Source organism: Cajanus cajan, chromosome 4 (genome assembly GCF_000230855.2).
Source record: "Cajanus cajan strain Asha chromosome 4, NIPB_CcT2T_4, whole genome shotgun sequence".
Lineage (NCBI taxonomy): Eukaryota > Viridiplantae > Streptophyta > Magnoliopsida > Fabales > Fabaceae > Cajanus > Cajanus cajan.
This window is the reverse complement of record NC_138520.1, coordinates 25,112,411-25,139,442: the sequence shown is the minus strand read 5'-3', so window position 1 is coordinate 25,139,442 and position 27,032 is coordinate 25,112,411. Positions and strand designations below refer to the sequence as shown.

General features: G+C 36.1%; 1 protein-coding gene, 1 long non-coding RNA gene and 3 other non-coding genes across 5 annotated transcripts; all 5 read left to right on the top strand.

Moving 5' to 3' along the window:
* The first annotated feature begins 3,613 nt into the window (after positions 1-3,613).
* Positions 3,614-4,297, top strand: LOC145957257 (uncharacterized). Its single transcript, XM_083073478.1, has one exon. The coding sequence runs from the start codon at positions 3,614-3,616 to the stop codon at positions 4,295-4,297; it is 684 nt and encodes a 227-aa protein (XP_082929604.1).
* A 19,549-nt stretch (positions 4,298-23,846) lies between these two features.
* Positions 23,847-25,725, top strand: LOC109790822 (uncharacterized). The gene is made up of 2 exons (XR_002238966.3): positions 23,847-25,137; positions 25,317-25,725. It is a non-coding gene; the product is annotated as an uncharacterized LOC109790822 (long non-coding RNA).
* On the top strand, positions 24,110-24,212 carry LOC114915265 (small nucleolar RNA snoR1). The gene has a single exon (XR_003803220.1). It is a non-coding gene; the product is annotated as a small nucleolar RNA snoR1 (small nucleolar RNA).
* Positions 24,519-24,596, top strand: LOC114915264 (small nucleolar RNA R12). Its single transcript, XR_003803219.1, has one exon. It is a non-coding gene; the product is annotated as a small nucleolar RNA R12 (small nucleolar RNA).
* On the top strand, positions 24,737-24,819 carry LOC114915263 (small nucleolar RNA SNORD24). Its single transcript, XR_003803218.1, has one exon. It is a non-coding gene; the product is annotated as a small nucleolar RNA SNORD24 (small nucleolar RNA).
* Positions 25,726-27,032: the final 1,307 nt, after the last annotated feature.

Genomic DNA, 27,032 nt, shown 5'->3' with positions numbered 1-27,032 from the left:
CTGGGGGGTATGAGCTCATCCTTTTCATTCTTAACAATAGTGAGCCTTGTCTTCTTGGGGACCACCTGGACTGGACTCACTCACTGACTGTCTAAAATAGGATAGATGATCCCAGCCTGTAGAAGCTTGGTCACCTCTTTCTTTACAACGTCCAGAATCACCGGGTTAAGTCTTCTTTGAGGTTGTCTCACTAGTTTAGCTCCATCCTCCAATAGTATCCTATGCATGCACGTGGATGGGCTAATGTTATGAATGTCTGCCAAGGTCCAACCAATTGCCTTCTTGTGCTTTCGGAGCACATGCAACAACCTCTCTTCTTGATCAGCATCAAGGGAGGTGGATATGATCCCAAGGAATCTCTCATCATCCTCCAAGTAAGCATACTTGAGGTTTTCTGGAAGAAGCTTCAACTCTGGTATGGGTGTTGGCTGAACGTCAGAAGGAAACAAAGAAGGGGGAAGGGGTTCCGCAACCTGTATCTCAACCTGCAAGTCAGATTCTTTTGTACTTCCTACAACATGGTTAGTACATTCTAACTCTATAAAATCAAGACCAAGAGGTACAGCAAGCAAAGTATCAAATTCAGATGCATCATCACAATCAATATCACTTCCAAATTCAGATTCAGATTCAATGCATGAAAGACAGTTATGCAGTTCAGATAAAAATGAATGTTTCTTATCATGAAAAGAATCAAAATCATGAATGTGCTCATCAACTAGATCATCAATCAATTCAGCACGAAAAATAGAATGAGCTTCAGAAGGAAATTTCATGGCATCCAAAATATTAAAATGAACAACAATATCACCAAATTCCATAAACATGGTGCCAGCATAAACATCAATCTTGACAATAATATCACCAAATTCCATAGACAAGGTGCCAGCATAAACATCAATGTTGGTCCGGGCTATTTTCAAAAAATGGTCTACCCAAAATGATTGGGGCAGAACCATGGGAGAATCCCTCCTCCATATCAAGAACATAGAAATCAACAGGAAAAATAAGTTCACCAACCCGAACCAAAACTTCTTCTACAAAACTTGTAGGGTGGGCAACACTCCTATTGGCCAATTGAATGACCACACCCGTAGGTTGTAAAGGTCCAAGAGACAGAGATTTAAAGATAGACAGAGGCATGACATTAATTGAAGCTCCTAAATCAAGCATGGCATTTTCAAATTTACTATTACCAATAATGCAAGGTACACAGAATGTACCTGGGTCCTTTCACTTTTCAGGGATGTGTGGAACAGATTTACCTATGAGTGTTGAGACGTTTCTACCCATGTTGATTCGCTCATTGCCCTTTAGCTTCCTCTTGTAGGTTAACAACTCCTTCAGAAACTTAGCATATCTGGGAATTTTCTTGATGGCATCTAGCAGAGGTATGTTCACCTCCACCTTCCTGAAGGTCTCCAATATCTCCTTATCCACCTCTTCCATCTTTTTGCTTAGAATTAATTTTGGTGGAAATGGAAGAGGGATAGGAAGCTACTGCAGATCACCACTTTGTGCACTAGAAGAAGGTTCACCTGTATGAGATTTTCTACTACTACCTATAGGGGCCTCTTTCTCAAATGTAGGCTCAGGTGCAGGTGCAGCTGGAGGTACTAGTATGTCAATTTGTTTGCCAGACCTCAAGGTGATGGCACTCATTGTAGACACCCAATTTTGTCCGGGGGCATACAAACAACAAGATAGCACATCAGAGGGCCCAAACACCTAAATCAACTGTTTTTAGTGGCCCGGAATGGGCCGTTCCAAAATCAGAATGGGTCGTTCCCAAGTTCGAAATGGACTGTTCTTGAATTGGAACGGGCCGTTCCGAGACTCCTAAAAGGCCTAAAAATAATAGGCTGGAACAGGCCGTTCCTAAGCCAGAACGGGCCGTTCCAAGCTCCTAAAAAAGGGTTAAAAACCTTAACCAGAACGGGCCATTCCTAAACTGGAACGGGCCGTTCAGAGATATTAAAATGGCCTAAAATCTCTTGTTTGGAACGCCCATTCCAGTCTACCAAATTGTCTGTTAATTTTATCTCTGGAACGGGCCGTTCTAGTTTCAGAACGGGCCGTTCCAGTTATGAAATTAACACAAAATGGCCAGATCTAGAACGGGCCGTTTCGATTTTGGAACGGGCCGTTCTGGACCCTTTCTGATGCCTATAAATAGACAGCTTGGGCACAGTTCTCCAGACCACAAAAAAACTTTCGTCTAGGACTCCTTAGAGCTCGAAATTTCTCTCTTTCTCTCCTATTGTATTTCTTGAGTATTGTGAGGTAATTGTAGTGCGAAAGGTTGCCACAAAGCACCTAAAATATCCCTATTTTGAAGATCCAATAGAGTTCATTCAAGCGGTATTTCAGTTAATTTCTTTCTCTATTTATTTCTTTCTTATCTATAATAATTATTGTTATAATAAAAACAATCATGTAGACATTGTAGGGTTAATTGTATAATTTAAATTTCAAGCATGTAAATAGTTATTAATAAAGGGGATTTAATAGTTAATTTATTAATTCTTATCACGTTAACTTCATCATAGGGTACCGATTGAGGACGCTGTAGGGGTGCTTAATACCTTCCCTACACGTAACCGACTCCCGAACCCAATTCTGGTTATCAAGGCCATTATTGGATTCTTTTTTAAAAACCTTTTCTTTTTCCAATGTTTTGAGTAAAACATTGGTGGTGACTCCAAGAACCTATTTTTAAAACCATTAATTAAGGATTAGTCTGGTGTCCGGGCATTCCTTAATTGATGAGACCTTTAAAAGGATGTCTAAACCATAGGTTGTAAGATCGGAAATTTTCGGGTTGCGAAAGATGGCGACTCCACTAGAGATGTTTAAAGAGGGTCAGGCCCATTTAATTGATGAAGTTAATAAAATAAAAATAATAATTTAAATATTTTTCCACTTTACTCTAACCCAAAATACTGCGACAGACCTTAGAGTTTGCTAGGTGACGGTGACAGAGATACTGGGTCCCTATAATGGGGGCACCTTGGGGCCTTAAGACCAAAGTGAGGATAATTAGAACCGCCCTATACAATGCACTTTTCTTAACAGGGACCACAGACCATGAATTTATACGACTATTTGTGGATTGTATGAGCATATGTTTGTTGCATTTTGTCTATTCAAATCATTCATTTATTTTTATAATTCCCCTAAGATAAAGAAAAACACAAAAAAATGAAAAATGCATTATCATGTGAGAGAAAACCTAGTGTGAAAATAAGATCCGTGAGAAGCATACATTCCTTCTTTTTTTTAAAAAAAAAAAGGGGGGGCATCATGCATTTTCTACAAAATAAAGAATATAATAAATAAAAGGATAATAAAAAAGAAAAAAAAGGAACACGCATATCATATATTTAGGATCACAAGGGGATTTGTATCAAAGACGAGAAATCAGTGTGACCTCTGTCACATCATAAAATATTATGAAGAGGAATACCGATAACTCACCTCTCTACAAGGATGAGCCATCAAGTCTTTGATAGAAACTCCCTTCATGCATTACCATTTAAATAAGCTTGATAGGAAACTATCTTATCCCTTAAGGCTGACTTTTCAACATTCCATACTCACACGAGCTCAAAAGATGAAAGTTATGGAAGGCCTAAAGGAAATAAATTGTGTCCTTAATGAGGAGCTCGAACAACTCAAGGAACAAATGGCTAGAATGCTTGAGGCCATGAACAAATTGCAGCATGGCAATAGTACTAGCAATGTCGGTGACATTTCCAAAGATCATATGAATGCCTGGGAAGAAAGATTGAGAGCTGTGGAAGGCCACAATTTTGACGTTCAAAAGGCTGCGAATATGTGCTTGGTGCAGGATATCCAATTCCCTGCCAAGTTCAAAATCCCTGACTTCCAAAAGTACACTGGAGCCAGTTGTCCAAAAGGACATCTAACAATGTATTGTAGGAAGATGACAGCCTATATGAGCAATGAAAAGCTCCTGATACACTATTTTCAGGAAAGCCTTTCAGATGCTGCTCTCAACTGGTACATGCAGCTAGATGGAGGGAAGATCCAGACATGGAAACAGTTAGCCGACACCTTTCTTCGTCGGTACAAGTACAACATCGACCTAATTCCTGATAGGTCTAATTTGCAAAGCTTGAGCAAGAAGGGCAATGAGTCCTTCAAAACCTATGCACAGAGATGGAGAGAAATGGTTGCGCAAGTAGAGCCTACATTATCTGATAAAGAGATGGTGACAATGTTCATCAATTCCTTAAGTGGACCCTATTATGACAAGATGATAGGAACACTTTGACTCTCTTTACCGACATAATCACTATCAGGGAAAGAGTCGAGCAAGGTCTAAAAAGTGGGAAGATAGGAAAATCCCCTAAAAGCCAAGGGTATAAGAAGATTTTTGGGGGAAATGAAATCAATGTTCTAACCTCTTCGCTACTCCTCAAACGACCAAAGAATCATGAAAAGTGGAAAGGGAACGAGACAAAATTCCTATAAGCTACACAGAGTTATTTCCTCAATTAATGAAGGCATCCATGCTGGTAAGAACCCCACCACAAAGAAAGCAACAATCGCCTTACCCGCTATGGTATAGGCCAGAGGAAACATGCGATTATCACACTGGGGTAGTAGGCCACTCCATAGAAAATTGTAAGGCTTTGAAATCTCGTGTACAAGAGTTTATTGATGCCGGGCAGCTCAAGTTTGAGACCAACACAGCACACATCAAGGAATGACTAGATGAGTAACCATCCTGGAACGACAGTTGTTAAGGGCTCTCTTTTTTTCAAAAAAAAATTGCTCAAACTCATGACCTTCGCCCACAGTTACGAGTTCAAAATAAGGGCTTGTACAAGTTTTTCTTGCATTCATCAAATAATATACGTCATTTCATAAATCTCTTGTATTTATTCTTTTCCTTCTTGTGTCACACATTAAATTCCAAAATCAATCACCATGATAAAAAAAAACAAACATGACTAAAGATAATAAAATTAATCAAAACTCCAAACATCTACGACGCATTGTCTGAGTCTGAGGTAGATAAGGAGATCACTTCCTCGAAACACACATAAATAAGAAAGTGATCAGATACAAAACCATAAGATTCTCATTGCATAAGAAGAGTCTTGCAAAAAACAACTTTCGCTCAATTTGGCCGACAAAGGAAGCACAAATCTTGGCTCATGAAAGAACTCTCTCAACACCCGTAGGTTGGGGCAACATCTTTCTCCTTGGTGTATGAGAATGGGGGGCAGTGTTAATCATCAAAGACGCTGGTCCTCCCAAACGCGGATGGCAGGAGATTTTGTCAAAGCAAAGAAGTGTTATGCAAAAAAAATAATATCACTTGCAAAATACTGCTAGGATGAAAACCCGCAAAAGGCATCTTAGGCAAAAAAAAAACAAAAAAAAATGAAAGTTCCCGCTAGGACACGTCCTAGGAAAAAATTAGGGATCTAAAAAGGATAAAAATAGCAAGTGATGATTTTCATAGTTGAAAGCTAAAAGGCGGCTTGAACACTTCTACAAGGGGCCAAATTCTGCGAAGACTCTGCTTGAGACTCAGATATGTAGTTGAAGATAATTAGAAGAATGATTATAATAATTATCCAAGAAAATGTTTGTTTAAAAACCTTAAACACTCACCTACCTCAACTACCCATTCATTTTAAATCATCCTACCTCCACTACCCATTCATTCTAAATCATCTTTTTCTTTCCTTTCTATCTTGTCCAATCTTAATGACGTGTATTATTGATGGTTGTCAAAATTTAAACAAGTATAAAAAAGGAGAAACAAAAAATGAAAATGACCCGCTGGGATGAAAACCCGTAAAGGGCGTCCTAGGCAAAAATTAGAGCAAATGAAAAGAGCAAAAAATACCCGCTAGGATACATCCTAGGCAAAAATTAGGGTTTCTAAACAAAAAGAAAAAAAGGATCCCCAAGATGACTCAATATGCCAAACGGCCAATATGACTAATGTTGCACATCAATCAAAGCAGTCCATTCGAGGGAAAGAGAAAAGAAAAGCCACCATCTAAAAAAGGGGGAAACTAAAATATGCATCGCATGCATCTAAAAAAAGCATCTCACACACTTAGAAAACTTTCTTTATCAAAGGGGAATTATTCAAAATATGCAATAACTACCATCATGCATAAATAAGCATTCAACATCTTTTTGCATCCCAACAAGAGGCAAAAGCAGCCCAAACTAGGGGCATAAATAATCATCAATCAAGAGAGCATAAACGATCAGTCATCAACAAATTGAAGGGACTTTACAAGCAGACGCCTGAAGAGGAATTACAATACTCACCTTGACAAGAACAACACCAAACTCTTACCAACCATCCCACAATGAAGGCGCCTGGAGAGGCATCACAATACTCACATGGCAAGGGCAACACTAGAATTCCTGTCACCCATCAACTTCTTTTCCCACCATCACAAGGGCAACACCTACCAGCAATCATCGTCTTCATCAGACGTCCTCCCAAAGAAAAAGGGAATCACATCATCATCATCAGCAAGAAGCCTAGAGAGGTCAGACATAATAATACTTATCATTACTCCTTTTCCCACCATCACAAGGGCACCACCTACCAGTAATCCTCGTCTTCATTAGACGTCCTCCCATAGAAAAAGGGCAATCACATCATCAGCATCAGTAGGCAGCCTGGAGAGGCCAGGCATAATAATACTCAGCATTCAGCAGGCGACCTGGAGAGGTCAAGCATAATAATACTCAGCATCCAGCAGGCGGCCTAGAGAGGTCAGGCATAATAATACTCAGCATTAGTAGGTGGCTTGGAGAAGCCAGGCATAATAATACTCAGCAGCAGGCAGCCTGAAGAGGCCAGGCATAATAATACTCATCATTCAGTAGGCAGCCTGGAGAGGCCAGGCATAACAATACTCAACATTCAGCAGGCAGCCTGGAGAGGCCAGGCATAATAATACTCACCGTTCAACAGGCATCCTAGAGAGTCCAGCCATAATAATACTCCCTCTTAAACAAGCTACAAATAAAGGGACACATTATCACAAGAGAAATAATGGAGCTTCTACTCGAAGACTGAAGATCAGGTGTACAGTTTGTCAACCTTGTTACCCAATAGAGTACACAATCAATGCTCAACTGCTCTAAAGGGTGGGCATACGAGCAAATACACCTGTCCAAGGGAAGCAACGTAGAAGCATCAACATAAAGACGAGAAGAAGACCTAGACTAAAATGTCTACATCTTTACTTGCCTTTGGAAAAGAAACACAACTATTCCAAAGGACAAGTAAAGAGGGGCAATTGTAGACACCCAATTTCGTCTGAGGGCATACAAATAACAAGATAGGACATTAGAGGGCCCAAAAGCCCAAATCAACTATTTTTAGTGGCCCGGAACGAGCTGTTCCAAAATTAGAATGGGTCGTTCTCAAGTTTGGAACGAGCCGTTCTTGAATTGGAACGGGCCGTTCTGAGACTCCTAAAAGGCCTAAAAATAATAGGCTAGAACAGGACGTTCCAAAATTGGAACGGGCCGTTTCAAGCTCCTAAAAAAGGGTTAAAAACCTTAACTGGAACGGGCCGTTCCTAAACTAGAACGGGTCGTTTTGAGATATTAAAATGGCCTAAAATCTCTTGTTTGGAACGCCCGTTCTAGTCTACCAAATTGTGTGTAAATTTTATCTCTGGAACGGGTCGTTCTAGTTTCAGAACGGGCCATTCTAGTTATGAAATTAACACATAACGGCCAGATCTAGAACGGGCCGTTCCGATTTTGGAACGGACCGTTCTGGACCCTTTCTGATGCCTATAAATAGACAGCTTGGGCACAGTTCTCCAGACCCCCAAAAAAATTTCGTCCAGGACTCCTTAGAGCTCAAAATTTCTCTCTTTCTCTCCTATTATATTTCTTGAGTATTGTGAGGTAATTGTAGTGCTAAAGGTTGCCACAAAGCACCTAAAATCTCCCTATTTTGAAGATCCAATAAAGTTCATTCAAGAGGTATTTCAGTTAATTTCTTTCTCTCTTTATTTATTTCTTATCTATAATAATTATTGTTATAATAAAAATAATCATGTAGACATTGTAGGGTTAATTGTATAATTTAAATTTCAAGCATGTAAATAGTTATTAATAAAGGGGATTTAATATTTAATTTATTAATTCTTATCACATTAACTTCATCATAGGGTACCGATTGAGGGCGCTGTAGGGGTGCTTAATACCTTCCCTACATGTAACCGACCCCTGAACTCAATTCTGGTTATCAAGGCCATTATTGGATTCTTTTTTAAAAACCTTTTCTTTTTCCAATGTTTTGAGTAAAACATTGGTGGCGACTCCATGAACCTATTTTTAAAACCATTAATTAAGGATTAGTATGGTGTCCGGGCATTCCTTAATTGTTGAGACCTTTAAAAGGATGTCTAAACCATAGGTCGCAAGATCAAAAATTTTTGGGTTGCGACACTCACATTTTTTGGATTTTGCACAGTCTATGAAGGCAACTTATCTGAATTTTGAGACTGTGCCTGATTGAGTTGAGTGGCCATCTGCCCCATCTGATTTGTCAAACTCTGAATGGAGGCTCTGGTCTCTTACTAAAACTGCATGTTCTAAATGGTCATCTACCTCACCAACTCCTCCAATGACGACTCAAAAGTAGAAGGTTAAGCTAGTGGAGGTGCAGGAACATCATCTTGTCTCTACTGTTGCTGCTGGACAGGGGGAGGCACATATCTACTAGGACCAGTATTGTTTTGGAAGTGAGGGGATGACTATTGTTGCTGTTGCTGGTTGGACCATCTGAGATTAGGATGATTTCTCCAACCTGGATTGTACTTATTGCTGGAGAGGTCATAACTCTGCTGCCGTTGTTGCTGGACAGGAGGTCTATTGTAAATATTTGCAGCATATGCCTCTGGAAGCTCATTTACTCTAGATTGTTGCAAAGAAGGGAAAACATTTGTATGATGATCATTTGAAGAACAAATGTCGCAAACCCTTGCTATAGATGCAGATTTTTGATTTGCAGCAAGTTGAGTCACCAAGTTGACCAATGCATCAAGTTTACTCTCCAACTTTTTATCTGTATCAGTGGCCACATCATGAACTCCTCTAATGATAATTGCATTGTCGTTTCTGGTACTAAATTATTGAGAGTTGGAGGCCATCTTTTCTATCAAGTGCCTAGCTTCAACTGGGGTCATGTCACCAAGTGCTCCACCACTTGCAGCATCTATCATACTCCTCTCCATGTTATTCAGCCCCTCATAGAAATATTGCAGCAACAACTGCTCAAAAATCTAGTGGTGAGGACAACTTGCGCACAATTTCTTGAATCTCTCCCAGTACTCATACAAGATCTCTCCACCAAGTTTCCTGATCCCTGATATATCTTTTCTAATTGCAGTGGTCCTCGAGGCAGGGAAGAATTTCTCCAGAAACATTCTTTTAAGATCATCCCAGCTGGTGATGGACCTGGGAGCTAAATAATACAGCCAATCCTTAACAACTCCCTCCAATGAGTGTGGAAATGCCTTCAAGTAAATGTGGTCCTCTTGAACATCAGGAGGCTTCATGGTAGAACAAACAATATGGAACTCCTTTAGATGTTTATGTGGATCCTCACCTGCATGACTATGAAACTTGGGCAACAAATGGATTAGTCCAGTTTTAAGCACAAAAGGAACATCTTCCTCAGGATATTGAATGCACAAGCTCTCATAAGTAAAATCAGGTGCAACCATCTCCATAAGATTCCTCTCACGGGGTCCATTATAAGGTTGTTCATCGATGTTTTCTATTTGAACTAAATCAACCTCAGATGCAACACTTACACTATGACTATCACTATGAATATCACAATCTAAATATGGAATGATATGCTCTCTAATTATTCTATGGAATTTCCTATCAATCTCAGGGTCAAATGGATGCAAAAGGCCTGGATTGCTCCTAGTCATGCACTACATGAAACACATGCAACAGGACACGTGAAAAATAGGAGTAAAAAGGGAATTTCCATGAAAACTTAGAAAAAATCAAAACTAATGCACCAATATCATCCTAAAATCATTAGAAACTACCACAAAAAGTTTGAGAGAAAAATTCAAAGCCTAACTATATGAACTACCTAAGAAAAGTATGGAAAATTAGGGAAATAAAACTTCAAAATTAGAAGAAAAAAAATAGTAAACGGCCTTTCTTTTTTGAAAATCTAGCTAGGTCCAGATGGCGTGGCTGTTTGGGTTTGATAGATCTCGTTTTTCTACTCAAAATTCATATATAATTTTCCCAATTCTAATAACTAGAGCAAAAGTTATGGCCGTTTAAAGTTTTGGAAAAATCTAGTTTGAAAATTTTTTGTATCTCCAAATCTGGACCACCTTGAGGGCCTCTGGTATTTTTCACACATAATATGGGTTGAAAGAAGTTACCACAGAAAATTTGAGGCAAAAATAATAAGTCTAGCTATCAAAACCAAAAATCACAATTAATTGGAAAATTCTGGCACTATTCAGCACCATTCACCGCCACATGAAATGCAAAAAATTCACAACTCTTCCCATGATTTTGGCACCCGAACAGAGGAGTAGTAGGGAGAGAAAACAGAGCATGCCTAATTGGAATAGAGTATACACGGATAGCAAACAGAGTATGCATAAATGAGCTACAGAATGCAGCAAAACCAAAATTGACTCTACTGTTTCATTGGATTACTGTTCCATTTGTTCTCTTAGTTGCATGAAATTGAATAGCACGAATTTTTCAATTAATATACTTGCCACACCTGCAGAGACTAATAACATATACAAATACACAACATAACATGTAATGAGACACAAAAACTCAAGCACCAAACTGATACACAAAATTCATACAAAACTGAAGCAAAAACTGATACACTAAAACTGATACACTAAAACACTACACCAAAAAACACAGAACATAACAGAGACTCTAAAAACACACAACAGAAGACAAAACCTTTGACAAGAACCGATGGACCCTAACAACAGTGCCAAATTTGATCGAGGCCGTACCCGGTCAAATAAAAATAATTATATGTAATACTAGGAAGCTTTCCTAGGTCGTCTCCCAAGGACCATCTGTCTCTGTCAAAGGTTCAAACACGAAGGGGGGGTTTGTTTGGTTTAGAATCAAGGTTAAAACACAATAAATTGCAAAGTAGCACAGCAAATGAAACATATTGATCCTTGATATGATTGTAACTCTCTTATCCCTTGTTCTCAAAAGATTTCTCTGTTCACAACTTAATCCTTGTTCCATCCGAGTTAACCAACTAAGCAAAGATTAACTCAAGATTTCCCTATACGAATTAAGCAAATGTATACAACATTAAACCTCCCCACAAGATTAAGCAACCTATGAATTTGGTGCAGCAACCTGATTCATTAAGCATGAACAGGTGTTGAAAACATTTTAACTCGGAGGTTCAATGAAGAAGAAGAAAGTAGAACACAGATGCATATACAAATAAAACCTCAAATAGAGTTTCAATCTGCTCAAGGAGCCAACCCCAAGCGTTTTAGCTTTCCATTCAACAAAATTGAAAACAAAAATGCAAGGAAGAAGGAGAAGAAGAAGAAACTAACAATCTATATTCATTCAAACAAAAATGTAGTCTCAAAATACAACCAGCAAACAAAACATGACTCGAGAGCAAAACGTGAAATTGTAGAAGCAAAAACAGAGAGGAAGAAAAAAAACATAAAAGAAGGGAATGAGCCCTCCAATATGTGGTCACATCAGTTTCTTAATGTTGGTGGCTGCTAGGTCAGCCCTAACCTAGACACCTAAGACCTAAAAACGCAAATGGGCCCCCTGCACATGTGTTTGGCCCAAAATTACAAAATTGAGGTTAACAAAAATTGTAAACATGTTGCTGATGTGGCGCTGACGTGGCACTTTATCTCTTGAAGTCCAAAATTAATATCCAAGCCCAAAAATGCTCCACAATTAACCTGAAAATAATTGATAAACAAAAATTAGAGCAAGTGAATCAAAATTAATTAAAATTCGAATTACTAGCCCAATGAAGCCCAAACAGTAAAACTGTACAATTAATAAGCGATTAAGCCCAAATTGACAATTAAAATAAGTACAAAAGGATAAATAAATAAGGGAAAATAATGATTCATCAACATGCTTGAAATTTAAATTACACGATTGATCCTAAAATGTCTACATGATTACTTTTGTTATAATAATGTCTATTAAAGATGAGAAATAAAAGAGAGAGAAAAAGATTGATTGAAATACCTCTTAAACGAGCTCTATTGAATCTTCAAATATAGAGATCTTTAGGTGCTTTGTGGTAACCTTTAACACTACAATATGCCTCACAAATCTCAAGAAATACAATAGGATGGAGAGAGAAAGCGAGAGAATTTTCGAGCTCAAAGGAGTCTTATATGAAATTTCCCGGCCCTTGGAGCAGTGCCCGAGTCGTCTATTTATAGAGGTCAAAACTAACCAGAATGGCACATTCTAAGTTCAGAACGGAGCTAGGGTTTTAGGCCTTTTTAATAGTTTGGAATGGCCCGTTCTGGTTTAGGAACAGCCCGTTCCAGACTGGAAACGGCCCATTTCAATTTCGGAACGGTCTGTTCTGGGCTACTAAAATGAACTTTCTCGGGCTTCAAGCTTCGTTGTTGTCATGTCGAGTTGTCTTCATGCTTTAGGAGCTTCTTCCCTTCATAACAAAGGTCAATTTCTTTATCTTTTAGGTCTAGATGAAATTGGGTGTCTACAGTCAGCATCATAGAATCCTTCTAACCTGAAATTATTATTCCTTTCATAGAATAGATAAAGGTTAGTAGAACCTTTAAGATATTTGAATATTCATTCAATAACTTTTAAATGTGACTATTTGGGATCAAATTGAAATCTGGCACAAAGATAGACATTGAACATGATATCAAGTTTGCTTGAAGTCAGGTAGAGTAGAGATCCAATCATACCTCTGTAGATCATCTAATATACTAGTTTATGTAACGACCCACCCTAGGCCGTCACATCCAAAACCAACCAAAATAAAATAATATATAATAAAGAAAATAGAACAAGGGCCAGCTACGCTAGAGTGTAAATATACAATAACATATAAAATTGTTTCCAAAATATATAACATATTTTTATAATAAAGTCATTATCCTCAGTAAGGTTATACAGTAATACAAAAAGGTAATATAATAACAACGTCATGAAGACATCAAAATAAGACACCCTAGGTGCTAGTCAAGCTCTAAACCTAGCCACTTCTCAAAGCAGCTATCCAAAAGACTCCTTGCTATCCCAAGGCCTCACACCTGATTTGCTCTCCCACATAGTGAGATCATCACAGTCCATCATGGAAATATAAGGGTTAGCACATATAAAACCAATCATAGTACATCATAATAAAATATCATTAAACAGATATTTATCCACAGTATTTATCCAGACCAACAAGTCATTTCCAAGCTAAATATAGACCAATCCAAAATATAATGTATACACATCCATGCCAACACATACATATTTTATGATAATAAAGAATCCATAACCAATGTATACAATCCATACCATATGTATACATATTCCACATCCAAAACAAAGTCACACCACTGTATAATTCATGATGTAACCAACACATCCAAACCAAATGTTGGCCTCAACACATCCAAACCAAGTGTTGATACGGTGAAACATGTCATCAACCCATGTCTCACGCCTAACCTCTCATAGAAAATATATAGTTGGATTACGTCGTCACGCAACCCTGGTGATCGTGGCCACCTCATCCATCGGTATGACTCGGCCTGAACCCATACCGGTAGCAAATAGAATACTTAGAGGAGTACTTTAGAATCCACTTAACATCTGAAGTGGTTTATTATATAACCTTTGGAAAAGTTTCATATTGGAATCCTCACCATGGGATTCCCAAATTCCATATTTTTCCAAAGATTATATCCTGATCTCACCAAGAGATCTAATCCATACCATAACCTTACTCCTCTAAGTTCTATTAGCTTTCCAAACCACACATACATAGCATATTCCATAATTACATACAAACTTTTCCATAACCATGCCAAATCATTCAATATAATAACATAAATAATTAAACATCTAAAACAAATACCAACTTAAATAAATGACAATCTTCATATAAACAAAATAGCATATTAAAAGTTATACTACCCCTACCATGCTCATATATACTAGATTAAGTCTTATAAGTACTACCCTTACTTGGATAAACAGGAATCGAAACTAGGGCAGAACCTCCTCCTCTCCCTTCTCTTTTCTTTCCCCTAGCAGAACCTCCTTCTCTTGAATTTCTCTTTCTCTCTCCTCTTTTCTTTCCCCTCCTCTCTCTTTCTTTGTCTCTCTCTCCTCTTTCTCTCTCTAGGACCTTCTCCCAAAATCCACCTTTTCCAACACCCTGAACCCCCTATTTATAGAGTTTTGCCTTGCCTAACCTGGAACGGCCCGTTCCAAAAGTGGAACGCCCGTTTTGGGCCCTTTAAATTACGCAAATTTTTGAACTGGAACGGCCCGTTCTGGGACTCATTCAGAACGGCCCATTCTCCTTCCGGAACGGCCCGTAATCCCTCCAGAACGGCCCGTTCCAAAATCAGAACGGCCCGTTCTCCTTTTGGAACAGCCCGTTCTAGGCCCGTTCTCAACTTCTTAACTAGTTCATTTTTGGTGCTTGGAACGACCCGTTCTGCTTTTGGAACAGCCCGTTCCAAATTACCAAAACACCCTATACCTAAAACAATTTACGAAAATGCCATTGATAAATAATAATTAAAAAAAATGGGTATTATAGTTTACATAATTTGCCTTTTAATAGACTTATAAACGGATGCATAGGTTTGGGCATTGGTTTGCAATCATTCATTACAAACTTTAGAAGAAGTTTTCCAAAATATTTCTATTGATGAATGAAAATGCCTTTGTGACTACTTGATCTAAAGTCCCAAGAAGAACTTCAACTCGTTTGTCATGCTCATCTCAAATTCTGTTTGCATTAACTTGGAAAAATCCTTACACAAAAATTCATTAGTAGCACCAAAAATTATATCGTCTACATATATTTGAACAATGAAATCTATTCTAAACTCTTTTCTAAAAAGAGTCATATAAACTTTACCTTTCACAAAAACCATTGCCAAGAAAAAAAAATTACTTACTCTATCATACTAACCTCTAGGAGCTTGTTTTAAACCATAAAGAGCCTTTTTGAGTTTTAAAATGTATTCTCTAAAATTAGGATTTTCAAAATCCGAAGGTTGTTTGACATTCACTTCCTCCTCAATTATTCCATTTAAGAAAGTGCTCTTTACATCCATTTGAAAAAACTTTATATTTTTGTGAGCCACAAAAGCTAACATGATCCTAATAACTTCAAGTCTAGCAACAAGGGTGAATGTTTCAGTAAAATCAATTCCTTTTTGTTGATTGTAGCCTTAAGCTACCAATCTAACCTTATTCCTTACCACTTTATCTTGTTTAACTTATTTCTGAATACCCATCTAGTTCCAATCACACTTTGGTGTTCAAGCTTTGGTACTAGGGTTTAGACATCATTTCTTTTGAATTGATGGAGCTCCTTCTCCATGGAAATGATCCAATCATCTATTAGAAAAGAATGGTCCAATCCAAGATGGGGTGAATTGGATTTATTCAAATCTTAAAAATTTATCAGAGTTTAAAGATCTTAATTTCTAAAACTTTTCTTAAAGACAATTTCCAAAGAAGAATATTGAAAGTCTTAGTATATGGGAATGACTCATATATGATTGCTTGACTAATCTATATTGAATTAGTTTAAAAACAAGTTAACATGTAGTGATTATATTCCAATTTAAACCATTTTAATCATACAAGAATATTAATCATAAGTATCCATTTTAACATTCAATTAAACATTGCTTAAAATAAAAGATAAGGATGAGAGAAGAATACAAAGTTATTTATCCTAGTTCAGTCACTCCACATGTGACCTACATCCAGTCCTCAATCGTAACCTGATCAAGATTTGTTCCACTATCTCAATGAAGAAGTTTTACATGCACACTACACATGCAAACACTTCAACAAACAAGATAGACCCTTTTTTGCACCCAAGAAAGTACTCCTTGTAGAAACCCACTACAAGAACTCTTACCACTTGAGAAACCTACTCAATTATCTTACCATACATCACAAAAGATTAAGGAATGAATTCACATGTACTCTGAAAGCATGAATTCATGTCAAGTCTTTGTTCCTCTTGTCAAGAAAGTAGATGATGATGATGATCTCTCAAATTCATTCACAAAGACGTTAAGTTCTTGGATTTCACAAAGAAAACACTCCAAGAAGATCACACGGATCAAAAAGTTCACAAAGTTCTCTTTTTACTCACTTGTTTTCTCTCTTATTCATTTCTATATGTGAAAACCATGTTTATAAAATTTTCAGACCTAGATAGTCCATTATTTCAATGGATAATCGATTATTTTGTTCTTGGCAATTCTGGAAATCCCTCAAGAATAGAATAATTAATTATTTTACAGGATAATCGATTATTCCAGAGAGTACATTCTGGGATAATCAATTATTTTTCAAATAATCGATTATTACAGAAAGGTTTCTCATCCATTTGAAAAATAGAGCAGAAATAATCGGTTATAATTAGTAATAATCAATTATTTTGAGTTAGTTCTCAAAATTTTATTTTTCACATCCAAAAACTTATCAAATCATCTTTAATCATCATCATACTACTTCTAAGACATTTAGGAATAAGATTTGACTCATGCACAAAGCATAAACAAACATAAACATGCATTGGATTACATAATTGAATAACTAAGCAACACAACAGACAAACTACTCCTATTACATTTGATATTCATTCATGAACTTCAAACTACATCTTTGTTATCATCAAAACACTTTAGAAACTTGATTCACAATCCATGAATCTCAAAATCATCATCTCTTAATGCTCTGTCTATGTTTTTTTTATTATATTTCAAAAACCAGAGCACATGAATCATTATCTCTAAGAGTAGACCTGGTCTTGATGCCTTCAATTTTATCTCCTAAGATTTGATCTTAAGGATGATAGTTAATGAACTTTTAGTCTAAAAAAGGTTTGGTGGATTCGTCCGACTGATTTGTCTTTCCTTCAAGAGAGTTTATCATCTGATTTGTAGCATTTAGTTCTTTTGTCTGATTTCTTCCAATTTGCAAGGTCTTCTTCTAGATCTGATAGTTTTCTATAAATCTTTAATCCATCATTAAATCTTACATAGATAGATCCTTCTACCTGATAGTTCTTTTGCTCCATTTGACCTTGTATTAAGGGTCATTGATTTTTTATATTTTTAGTAGTAGATATGGGTGACAAATAGTAAGGTATGTAGGTGTAACTAGTAATTGGGCTAGAGGTGGGCCTAGGCTAAATTTTACATATTGGGCTTGTTTTCCTCCATTTTTTCTAAGGAATGGATTTAGCTAGGTCTCACCATCATTTGGTGAACCTAACTAAACCAATTTCAAGATTTTTGGATTGGACTAAGTGAAGGAAATCACCCTTGGCTGCCTAGCTCATCTCCTTGGCCGAAATTGTTGGCTTCCTCTACACACTTGGATAACTTGTGCTACAAGCTTCTAACTTAACTTGCTCCCCAAGCTTCTAAGTTAGCAGATTGTTCCACAAGACCCCTAGATAACTAGACCGATTAGCTTGAGTGCAAGAAGGCTAACCATGGTTCTCCTAGAACCATAGTTAGTCTAGCTTGCACCACAAGCCACTCCCGCACTATATAAGCCTTTCTCTTCACTTTGTAAACATTTTTGAAGCATATGTTGAGAGAATTCCGAAAATTGTTCAAATTTTCTCTCTTCCAAAAGTCTCAACCTCTTTGATTTTAATTCATTTCTCTTATCCTCTTCATACAAGAGTGTGGTGAGATTCGAAATGGCTAATCTTCCTCCAAGGAGTGGCGCCACTTGAGAATGTTCTTCACCGTTGAAGGTGAAATCTGAATCTTCTTCCTCCATTAGAAGCTTTGGAGAAGCTTATGGAAAACCAAGGAACCAAAGGTCTAGGGAGAAGCTTGAAGAGGAATCAACATCAATCCGGTTCCAAAGCAAGTTTCCATCGTTTGGTATCAAGATTCATTCTTAAGCTTTTTCTTCAATTTTGTTCGGTCAAAACATACTGTATTGTGTCTAAATTTGTTTCCATTTGTTTGCTCCTTTATTGTCTTATGTTTGTGTGCCTTGAATTGTTCTTGTGTCACATTAATAAATCTATTGAACAATTCACTATGTCTTGCTTGTTTTGATTCATACACTACTTCTTGTGAATCAATCTTTGTGTGTGCCTTTAGGTATTCTTTGTATGTGCTTTTTAGTTTTTATGATTGATTTATCTTTCATTGGACTCCTATAAATTTGGTTAAAAAGAAATTCCTAAAAAGAAACTAGAATACAAAGTATTTTTCATTTCTTAATCTCCTAGTTTTGTCTTAGAGTCATGTGTAGTTGCTTTATTTGTCATTAAATCTCTTGTGTGCCTTTTAATTTTTGAATCTAAATACATTAACCTCTGTTTTGTGTGGTATTATTGTTGGCTGGACATGTATTAAATCTTATAAGTGCTCATTGAATGATTCCAATGCATGTTATTAGTCCTAACATGTCCTAGAGTCAATTTTTTGTGAACTTCAATTGCTAATTGATTCTTAGAAATCTTAGGCCAGAAATTCCTTGTGTCTTTGTGCGCTTATTTTGAAAAATAAAAGAGTAAGAAGTGTATCAAAAACAAAAATCAAAGATGTAAAAAAAGAAGAATAAACTAGTAGCAAAACTAGTAACTATCGTGATCAGTCATTATCTAGGTACCAATGTGAATCCTTTCTTCTTCCCATTAAGGATATCTACAATAGAGATTATTTAAGATTTTGATACCTATATTTTCTTGGGTCCTTTTCTATTAGTCCCTATGCCCTTGGTCTTATTTTTTCATCTACTTGGAGTTTTATCCCCATTTCCATTGGCTTTCCGAAAAAAGAGCTTGGGAGGGGACACATAGCTTCCCAATGCCCCACAAAAAAGACCATGATCATTAGGGGCAATGAGATCCTAAGTGAGGAAAACACTTCATCTTCTTCATCCTCCTCAAATGAAGAAGATGAAAGCCTTAGTTCTAGTGAGGAAGCACCATGTGAAGGTGACTTATTCATTGCTCAAAGGTTACTTACCAACCAACCCAATGATCAAGACCAATCACAAAGAGAGAACCTTTTCCATTCTAGATGCAAAATTTTCAAGAAAACTTGTTCTCTCATTGTTGATAGTGGATCTTGTAATAACTTTGTAAGCCAAAGGTTGGTTGATAAGCTTAACCTAACTACTATAGCCCATCCAAAATCTTATAAACTTCAATGGCTTAATGAGGATGGACCTATAGAAGTTAAGGATCAAGTAAATATTCCTTTCTCCATTGGAAAATATAAAGATGAAATTTTATGTGATATAATTCCAATGGATGCAAGCCACATTTTACTTGGAAGGCCTTGGCAACATGATAGGAAGGCCATTCATGATGGTGTTACAAACAAAATTCGCCTAGTCCACCTAGGCAAGAAACACACCCTAACTCCTCTTTCACCTTCACAAGTGTTGGAGGATCAAGTATTTATGAAATCAAAAAAAAGAAAAGAGGAAAAAAAGAAGAAGGTTCTAGAGTTGGAGGGTAGTGTCTCCTCCAAGGAAGTTGTTCCTAGAAGTCAATTTTTAATAGAACATTCTATGAAGAAATGTCTTCTAGTTGAACAACCTCTTCACCTTCTTAATACTAAAAAGACACTACTCTTAGAAAAGAGTAAGGAGGATAGTGTCTCCTCCAAAAATCTTGTGCAAAAGGAAAGTCACTTTTTAATTCAAAATGATTGCAAAAAGACTTTTCTTCTTCACCTAGATTTTAGCTCTTTTTCTATTGCTGCCACGGACTTAGAGCTTAAGATTCACAACCTAAATAATTTTGAAAATAAAGGATCTCAAGTTCTTAGTTTTGTGAAGAAGAAGTGGACTTCACCTAGTTCTACTTCTTATGCTACTACTTTGGTGGTGCCCAAATTAGACAGCCATTGTCTATTTAGGACTTCTCTTACTTTAGTTGTTCTAATAAAGCACCCAACCTTTGGTTTATATTATTTATTAGATACATCTCATGGTGTCTTGTTTTCTATTTTTGATCTTAAGGGAAGTACAAACTTCTTTGAACTTAATTTTACTACTTCCCTTCAAGACCAAATTAGATTCTATGACTTTTCTAAACTCTTTACACCCTCTTCCATGATGTATCTAACATTTAATATGATTAAGGGCTGTCTAGGTAGTTTCCTTATTATATTCACTTTGTTTTCTTGTAGAAGCCTAGGTTACTACATAGGGTACTTTAGGCAAGATATCTTAGTATATAGGACTACTTCATTAGTTTATTATAGTTTTAGCACTATCACATTTTTAGGATTTAGTTCTATACTTAGAATACACTATAGTGAGGATCCTATTCTTATGCTTAGAGAACCCATCCTTCCTAGTCTAAGGACCCTTGCTAGGACTATAGAAGGAATTCCTCATAGGGTGCACTTTCCACATATGTTATATGAATATGTCATCCCTAATGCTTTGTTTCTTATTTTCATTGTAGGTGATGCTATCTTTGTGGAAGGACCACTGGATTTGAGGACAAATCCTTTCCAAGGGGGAGGGTATGATAAAAATCTAATCCCCAAGGATCCCTTTGGAAGAGGTAAGACCAAGAAGGGTGAAGGGTGATCCAAGGATGCTCACACTTGAAGACCATTGGGCCTTTAACTAGGTCCATGGTTAGGAGGCTAGAGGAGGCTTCTAGAGAGGAGGTGCTTCTTAGACCTATGCTCAATATGAGTATTGAGTATGATTCCTCTTGTTAGTCTCATAGTCTCTATTGTAAATACATTGTATAGTTTGATTTCTTGTACCTTGTATATAGTAGATACTTGTATAGGTGTATTTTTGTCTTTGTATTTGTGAGGCACTTTATTTCCTTTTTAGTAGCTATTGTATATTGTTTCTAGGGTAGGTTACTTGGGCACTTTGACTCCATTTAACCTAACCTAGAAATACATTCTTTTCTTAGTTTTCTAGTAGTAGGATTGGGAGTGGCATTAGCAAGCTAGAGAATGCCATTAGCAAGCTAGAAAGTGTTACTAGCAATTTAGCCAAAAGGTAGTCCTAGGCTAAAATTTACATATTGGACTCATTTTACTCCTAATTTTTCATAGATTTGATTTAGCTAGGTTCCATTCACATTGGATGAACCTAACTAAACCAAATTATCAATTTCAAAACTGGTTGGAGTAAATTAAGTCCAAAGAGCCTCCCACCTAGATGTGTTCACACTTGTGTTCACACTTGGCCAAATAGCTTGGTTCTTCTCAAGCTTGGAAGCTTGAAGCACAAGCTTCTCCTTAGATAGCTTACCAAGCAAGCTAAGTGAGGAGCTTGCTCTCCAAGCCTCTAGACCATGGGTGGTTAGCTAGACCTTACCATGGTTCCTAGTGAACCATGGTTAAGACTAGCTTACTCTCCAAGCTTCCTACTCCTATATTTTCGTTTTTCCCTCTTTGTAAAACACTTTTGATGTAATTGAGATTGTATATTCTGAATAGAGTTCAGATTTCTCTCTTCCAAAAGTCCCTAAACCTCTTTGAGTTCATCCAATTCTCTTATCCCTTCATAGAAGAGTGTGGTGAGAATTGAAGGGGTTTATCTCTTCAACAAGGAGTGGCACCTCTTGGGAGAGTTTCTCCACCAACCGTGGTGGTCTTAAGGCCTCCTCCTCCTTAGGAGACCTTAACCAAGCCTAGGAAGAATCAAGGAGTCCAAGATCTAGGGAGGAGCTTGAAGGGAATTCCACATCAATCCGGATTTCCAACCAAGTTTCCATCACAGTTTTTACCTCTATATCAGTAGTGCTTGACTTAACGTCTGCCATGAGGCATATGTTGGCATTTTCATCATTTAAACTATTATTATTGTTGTTGTCCAGATCTTCCTAGGTGTTCATTAGGCTATTTTTAGTCTTCTTATTAGAAGATCACCTCTTTCTTTGAGAAGGGAAATCAACCTTCATGTGACCAGGCTTCTTACACTCATAACAAACAACTTCCTTGTTGTTAGTTTAACTAGCTTTCTAAACCTATCCTTCTTTTTGTGGAAGTTTCTCAATTTTCCTTTCTTTTTTAACATGTCCTTGAACTTCTTAGACATGAGAGATATCTTATCGTTCACCAAATGATACCTCTAATGTAATTAAGGAGGCTACTTATCAATTTTTCATACCAAATGGAGCTTGAAGAAGCAATATTAGTGTAGAGCAATTGTAGAATGACTATCTATATTTCTCCATAATTTCAAGGATCTTAGTTCTAACAGAAAACATGGTTCTTCTCTTTAACAAATTTATGAGTTCCAAGACGGCTTTGTGATTCAATCTGTTTAGGAATGAAGCATTCAAAACAAACTTTATCTTTAATTTTAATAAATAATAAATATTTAATGTATATGAGATAGACTATATATTTCATCTCATTTATAATATCTTATAGACAATTTGTATCTTATGTGACATCCAAAATCATTACAAATATATTTAGATTTTTAACGTTTAATTTATTTAAATTTAATAAGTTTGGCAAAATATAATAAATTTTTTTGAAAAACATGTATAATGCAATACTATTTAAATTAGTGCATAATAAAACATGTAACTAGAATTATTTCAATTACATTTTTCAAAATATATTGATAGATTGAATTTTTATCTAAGAAATAAGCATAATTAAAGGAGTATGATAATTTAAAAGTTATATAATTTTATATGCAAAAACCTAAGTGAGTCATATCTTTATACATATAAAGTATGTTACATACATCCATAACTATTTTTAGCATACTTGCTACCCCGCAGATAACTCACACCTTAGAGTAAGGTTCTCACTCTCCCTTACCTTAATGGATGCCAATCTTTGGGTGTAGATCTCCGAGGTCTTCTTTGCATACCTCTGATTTTCCCTTCTCAATGAGAAGCAAGAAGTTGAAAACCCCTAAAAATAGAATTGTTATTGTGAAACACTTTTCTCTCACTCTAAACCTCCTTTAGATGATCCAATCATTGAAAACGAATAATCATATCCTTTGAACCTTCTATCCAAAAATAATATGATTCAACAATGAACGAATTTCTAATTATAATTAAAAATTGCTGTCAAGTATATGTGAACTAGACAACGAATTCTCTCTCATCACTTATCTATGTTTTGCTAATGTTCTCCCTTAACATGAATCTTTTATGAGAGACAACCCCAGTCTTACTATTTTATATATAGAGAACTCTAAAAATTGTAACTCACATTAAACCGTGGATAAAAACAATTTTAATCACATTAATTTCTCCTCTTTTATAATTAAATAATAGTATATAATTAATTAATTTTAAAATATTCCCTTTTATATAAAAATATTCTCAATTACTCACCGCTTAAATCTGATCTATTTTAATTAGACAATTATTTAAAATTCTATTAAATATAATAAAAAATAATATTAAAATATGCAATTAAATACAAATAATTCTTTTATATAAATATAAACGATATTAATTATATATAGATATAATAATATTAGTTAAATCAGTAAAAAAAAAAATATTAGTTAAATATTTTTAAATTTATTTTTCCCACTTATCATATAATGAATCCATTCTCAAATCGAAAGTAAATGAATCCTAGACATGAGAGAGGCACTAAGAAGAGAACATTCTTGACCCGGCCCGCAAAAGCCCATAACGTGAACAAAAAGGTAAAGAAGCGGAAACCCTAATAATAGCCCTATAAATGTGACTTCCTCTCGTCACTTCCACAAACCCTAATAGAAGCCTTCCTCTGCTTCACTCTTGTTGTTATTCCTTTCTCTTCCTTCTGCCGCATATTTTAAAATCCTAGAATGTGTTTCTTATCTTGTTAATTTCTGGTTGGACGAAGATGATCATTGCTTCATATATTCTGACACCTCTTGTATGAGATGAATCTTTTCTAAAAAGGTTTCATCTTTGAGCACAGAAAGCAACTCTCTGAGTCCTACACAACCTGGGTTACCATTCTTTTCTTTCGTTATTTTATTTTATTTTAAATCCTATTCAAATTGTGATTATGCGCCTAATGCAACAAGTCTCTGACTACTCATTGTTATGTCATTGGCCCCAGCGTTAGGCTATATTAATGCAATGTAACATGTTAGTTTTATAGGGTCCTTTATCTTTATAGGGTTTTTCGGGGACACGGTAGATACATTTCTTTTGGTATTTGATAAAATATCTGTTAGTTTTAATCATTAAATTGAATTAAAAAAAGGTTCAGATTTGTACTTGGGTTTTGAATTCATGATGTTGAGTGATGATAAAAATCAATCGGATTCCCACTGATGTTTATATATGATTTCACAACCAGCTACTTCTGACAACATCAAATTCATACTCTTGTTTTGTAATGCTTAGTTTTGAAGATGTGGAAATTGTGGTTTTGGTGTGAAACTTCTTTTTATGAATTGGTTTCATTTCCCTTTATCGTTGATCTGCTTTAAATTATATTTGAGTTTTGATGATGGCCGGTGATGCTAGAAGATATTTGCTACTCTTGATGGGAATTACCCATTTGATGATCCTTTTCCACCAAGATCTCTGAGGCCTTTTCAGTTTTTGTGCTATAACATTAATGCTGAGTTTCAGAAATGCATATCATATAGTAATTCAAAATTTAAATTTTCTTTCATTAAATTACTGCCGGCATCTTTAACATGTTTTACATGCTGTTTGGCATTTTACGATGTAAGTATATGATGCTTCACTATCTGGTCTATGTGGATTTGCTCAGTTCCCATGTGACTCGTTCCCTTGAAGCTATATTGTTTGTGTTGCTTTTTTCATTTGACTCCCGCATTCTGCATCCTGTGTTTGCTGTGGCAGAATACTGAAGCAACTAGATCTCTACAAGTCTTTGGAAACAGGTGGAGTTAACATCTTTTCAATCATGTGTTTTCCCCCTTTTAATTTGACTCACTGGGTTGTGCAGTTGTTCTTACTCTTTAGAGATAAAATGATTTTCTTATATGGCTTATGTTTAATTACACACTGCTCGCATTTGAAGTGAGTACAACACTTCTACATATCATAAGTTTGCTTGCAGAGAATGGTTGCTCATCAGTGTCTGGAAATGTCCCTGTTATTTGCTGGCAGCTGTGACAAGTTTGGATGAACAATTAAAGTAGGTGCTGTGTAGTGATATGGAATGCGGCGCTTTTCTGCCAAATCCCCTTAAATATTTAGTGATCGATAATTCTTGTATGTAATAACCGACCTTTGTAGTATTACTGCGCGCTCCCTTGTAAGCATTGTCATCCACCATCAGTTATTCACCCTTGTTATCCCTTGTAAGCATTGTCATCCATCATCAGTTATTCACGATTGTTTTATTCGGTTCACGTTCAATTTTGCTCATGTAAAACTAAATAGTACAATATGTCCAGGGAAGTTCATTTCCGAGAATGTTGTAAAATAGTTTAATTCTTAAAGAATGGACTTTTATTACCTCCTTACTTAGCTAGTTAAAGATTTTGAAAACATGTTAAGCTACATATTCCCGTGCACTTAAAGGATTAGAGGTTGTGTACCTATTCAATTATGGGATATGGTATTTCACTTAACAAGTCTGTATTTGAATGTTGTTTATGTTGATAATGGTTGGTGATTTTAGAACAGGTATTAGTTACTCTTGATGTGAAGTATCCATGTAATTTTGAGCTACCAATATTTCCGAGGATTTTTCAGTTTTTGTGCTATAATATAATGGATGACTTTCACAACTGTAACCAAATTATAATTTTAAGGTTTTATTGTTTCATTTAATTACACTAGTCACACGATGCTTCACTGTCTGGTCTGTGGATTTGCTTAGTTCCAATTTGACTCGGTCCCTTGAAGTTATAGTGAGTGTGTTGCTATTTTCATTTAACTCATGCATTCTACATCCTTTGATGATGTGGGATAACATTGAATCAACTAGATAGTACAAACATTTTTTTTATTTGATTATTTGTATTTAGTATTATTTGGGTTACATTGGATGCTTTTTATGTGAACCCGTTCCTCACGGTTATTCTAACAGTCCTGGATTTTTTTTAAAATTTATGTGTAGAGAGAGAGAAATTCTTTTTTACCTACCTAAATGATATGTGATGAAAATCTTGTGGAACAATCGGATTGATATGACTTCTTTTTCAAGTTTTTCTTTAGATCTTTAGCTTCTTGACACTTCTTAAGTTTCTTCAAGGTTTTTAATGGAGGAAAAGACCTCTGGTTTCACAAAGAACTCTCTTCAAGTGATCTCACTTCTAGGTGGAAGATAAACTATTTCAACTCTTATCACACTCTTAAAAAGAGGATAAGAGAATTTAAAAAAATGAAGAGAATTTAAAACTTAGTGAACAAAAGTGAGTTTTACAAGGGAAACAATCTAATATATAATGGTAGAGAAGTTTATAGTGCAAACTAGACAAGGTAGGGACAAGATAGGGATATTGTCTCCTAAGAGATAAGGAGAGGATACTTAGATCTAGAAGAGTTAATTATAGGGTATCAAGTGTCACATTGTCCCTTTGGCAAGTCAAGAGGCAAGTGTGTTCGAGAAACTTTAAGAAACTCGGCCAAATGATGGTGAGATTTAGCTAAATCAATTCCTCAAATTTAATGGAGGAGAACAAGTTTAATAGGTAAAATTTGGTTTAGGTCTACTAAAGGTCCAATTGTTAGTTTCACCTATACACTTGTTATTTGCTACCCCATTACTAAAACTAAAAATAAGAAAATCTGACTCTTAATACAAGGTCAAATGAAGTAAAAGCCT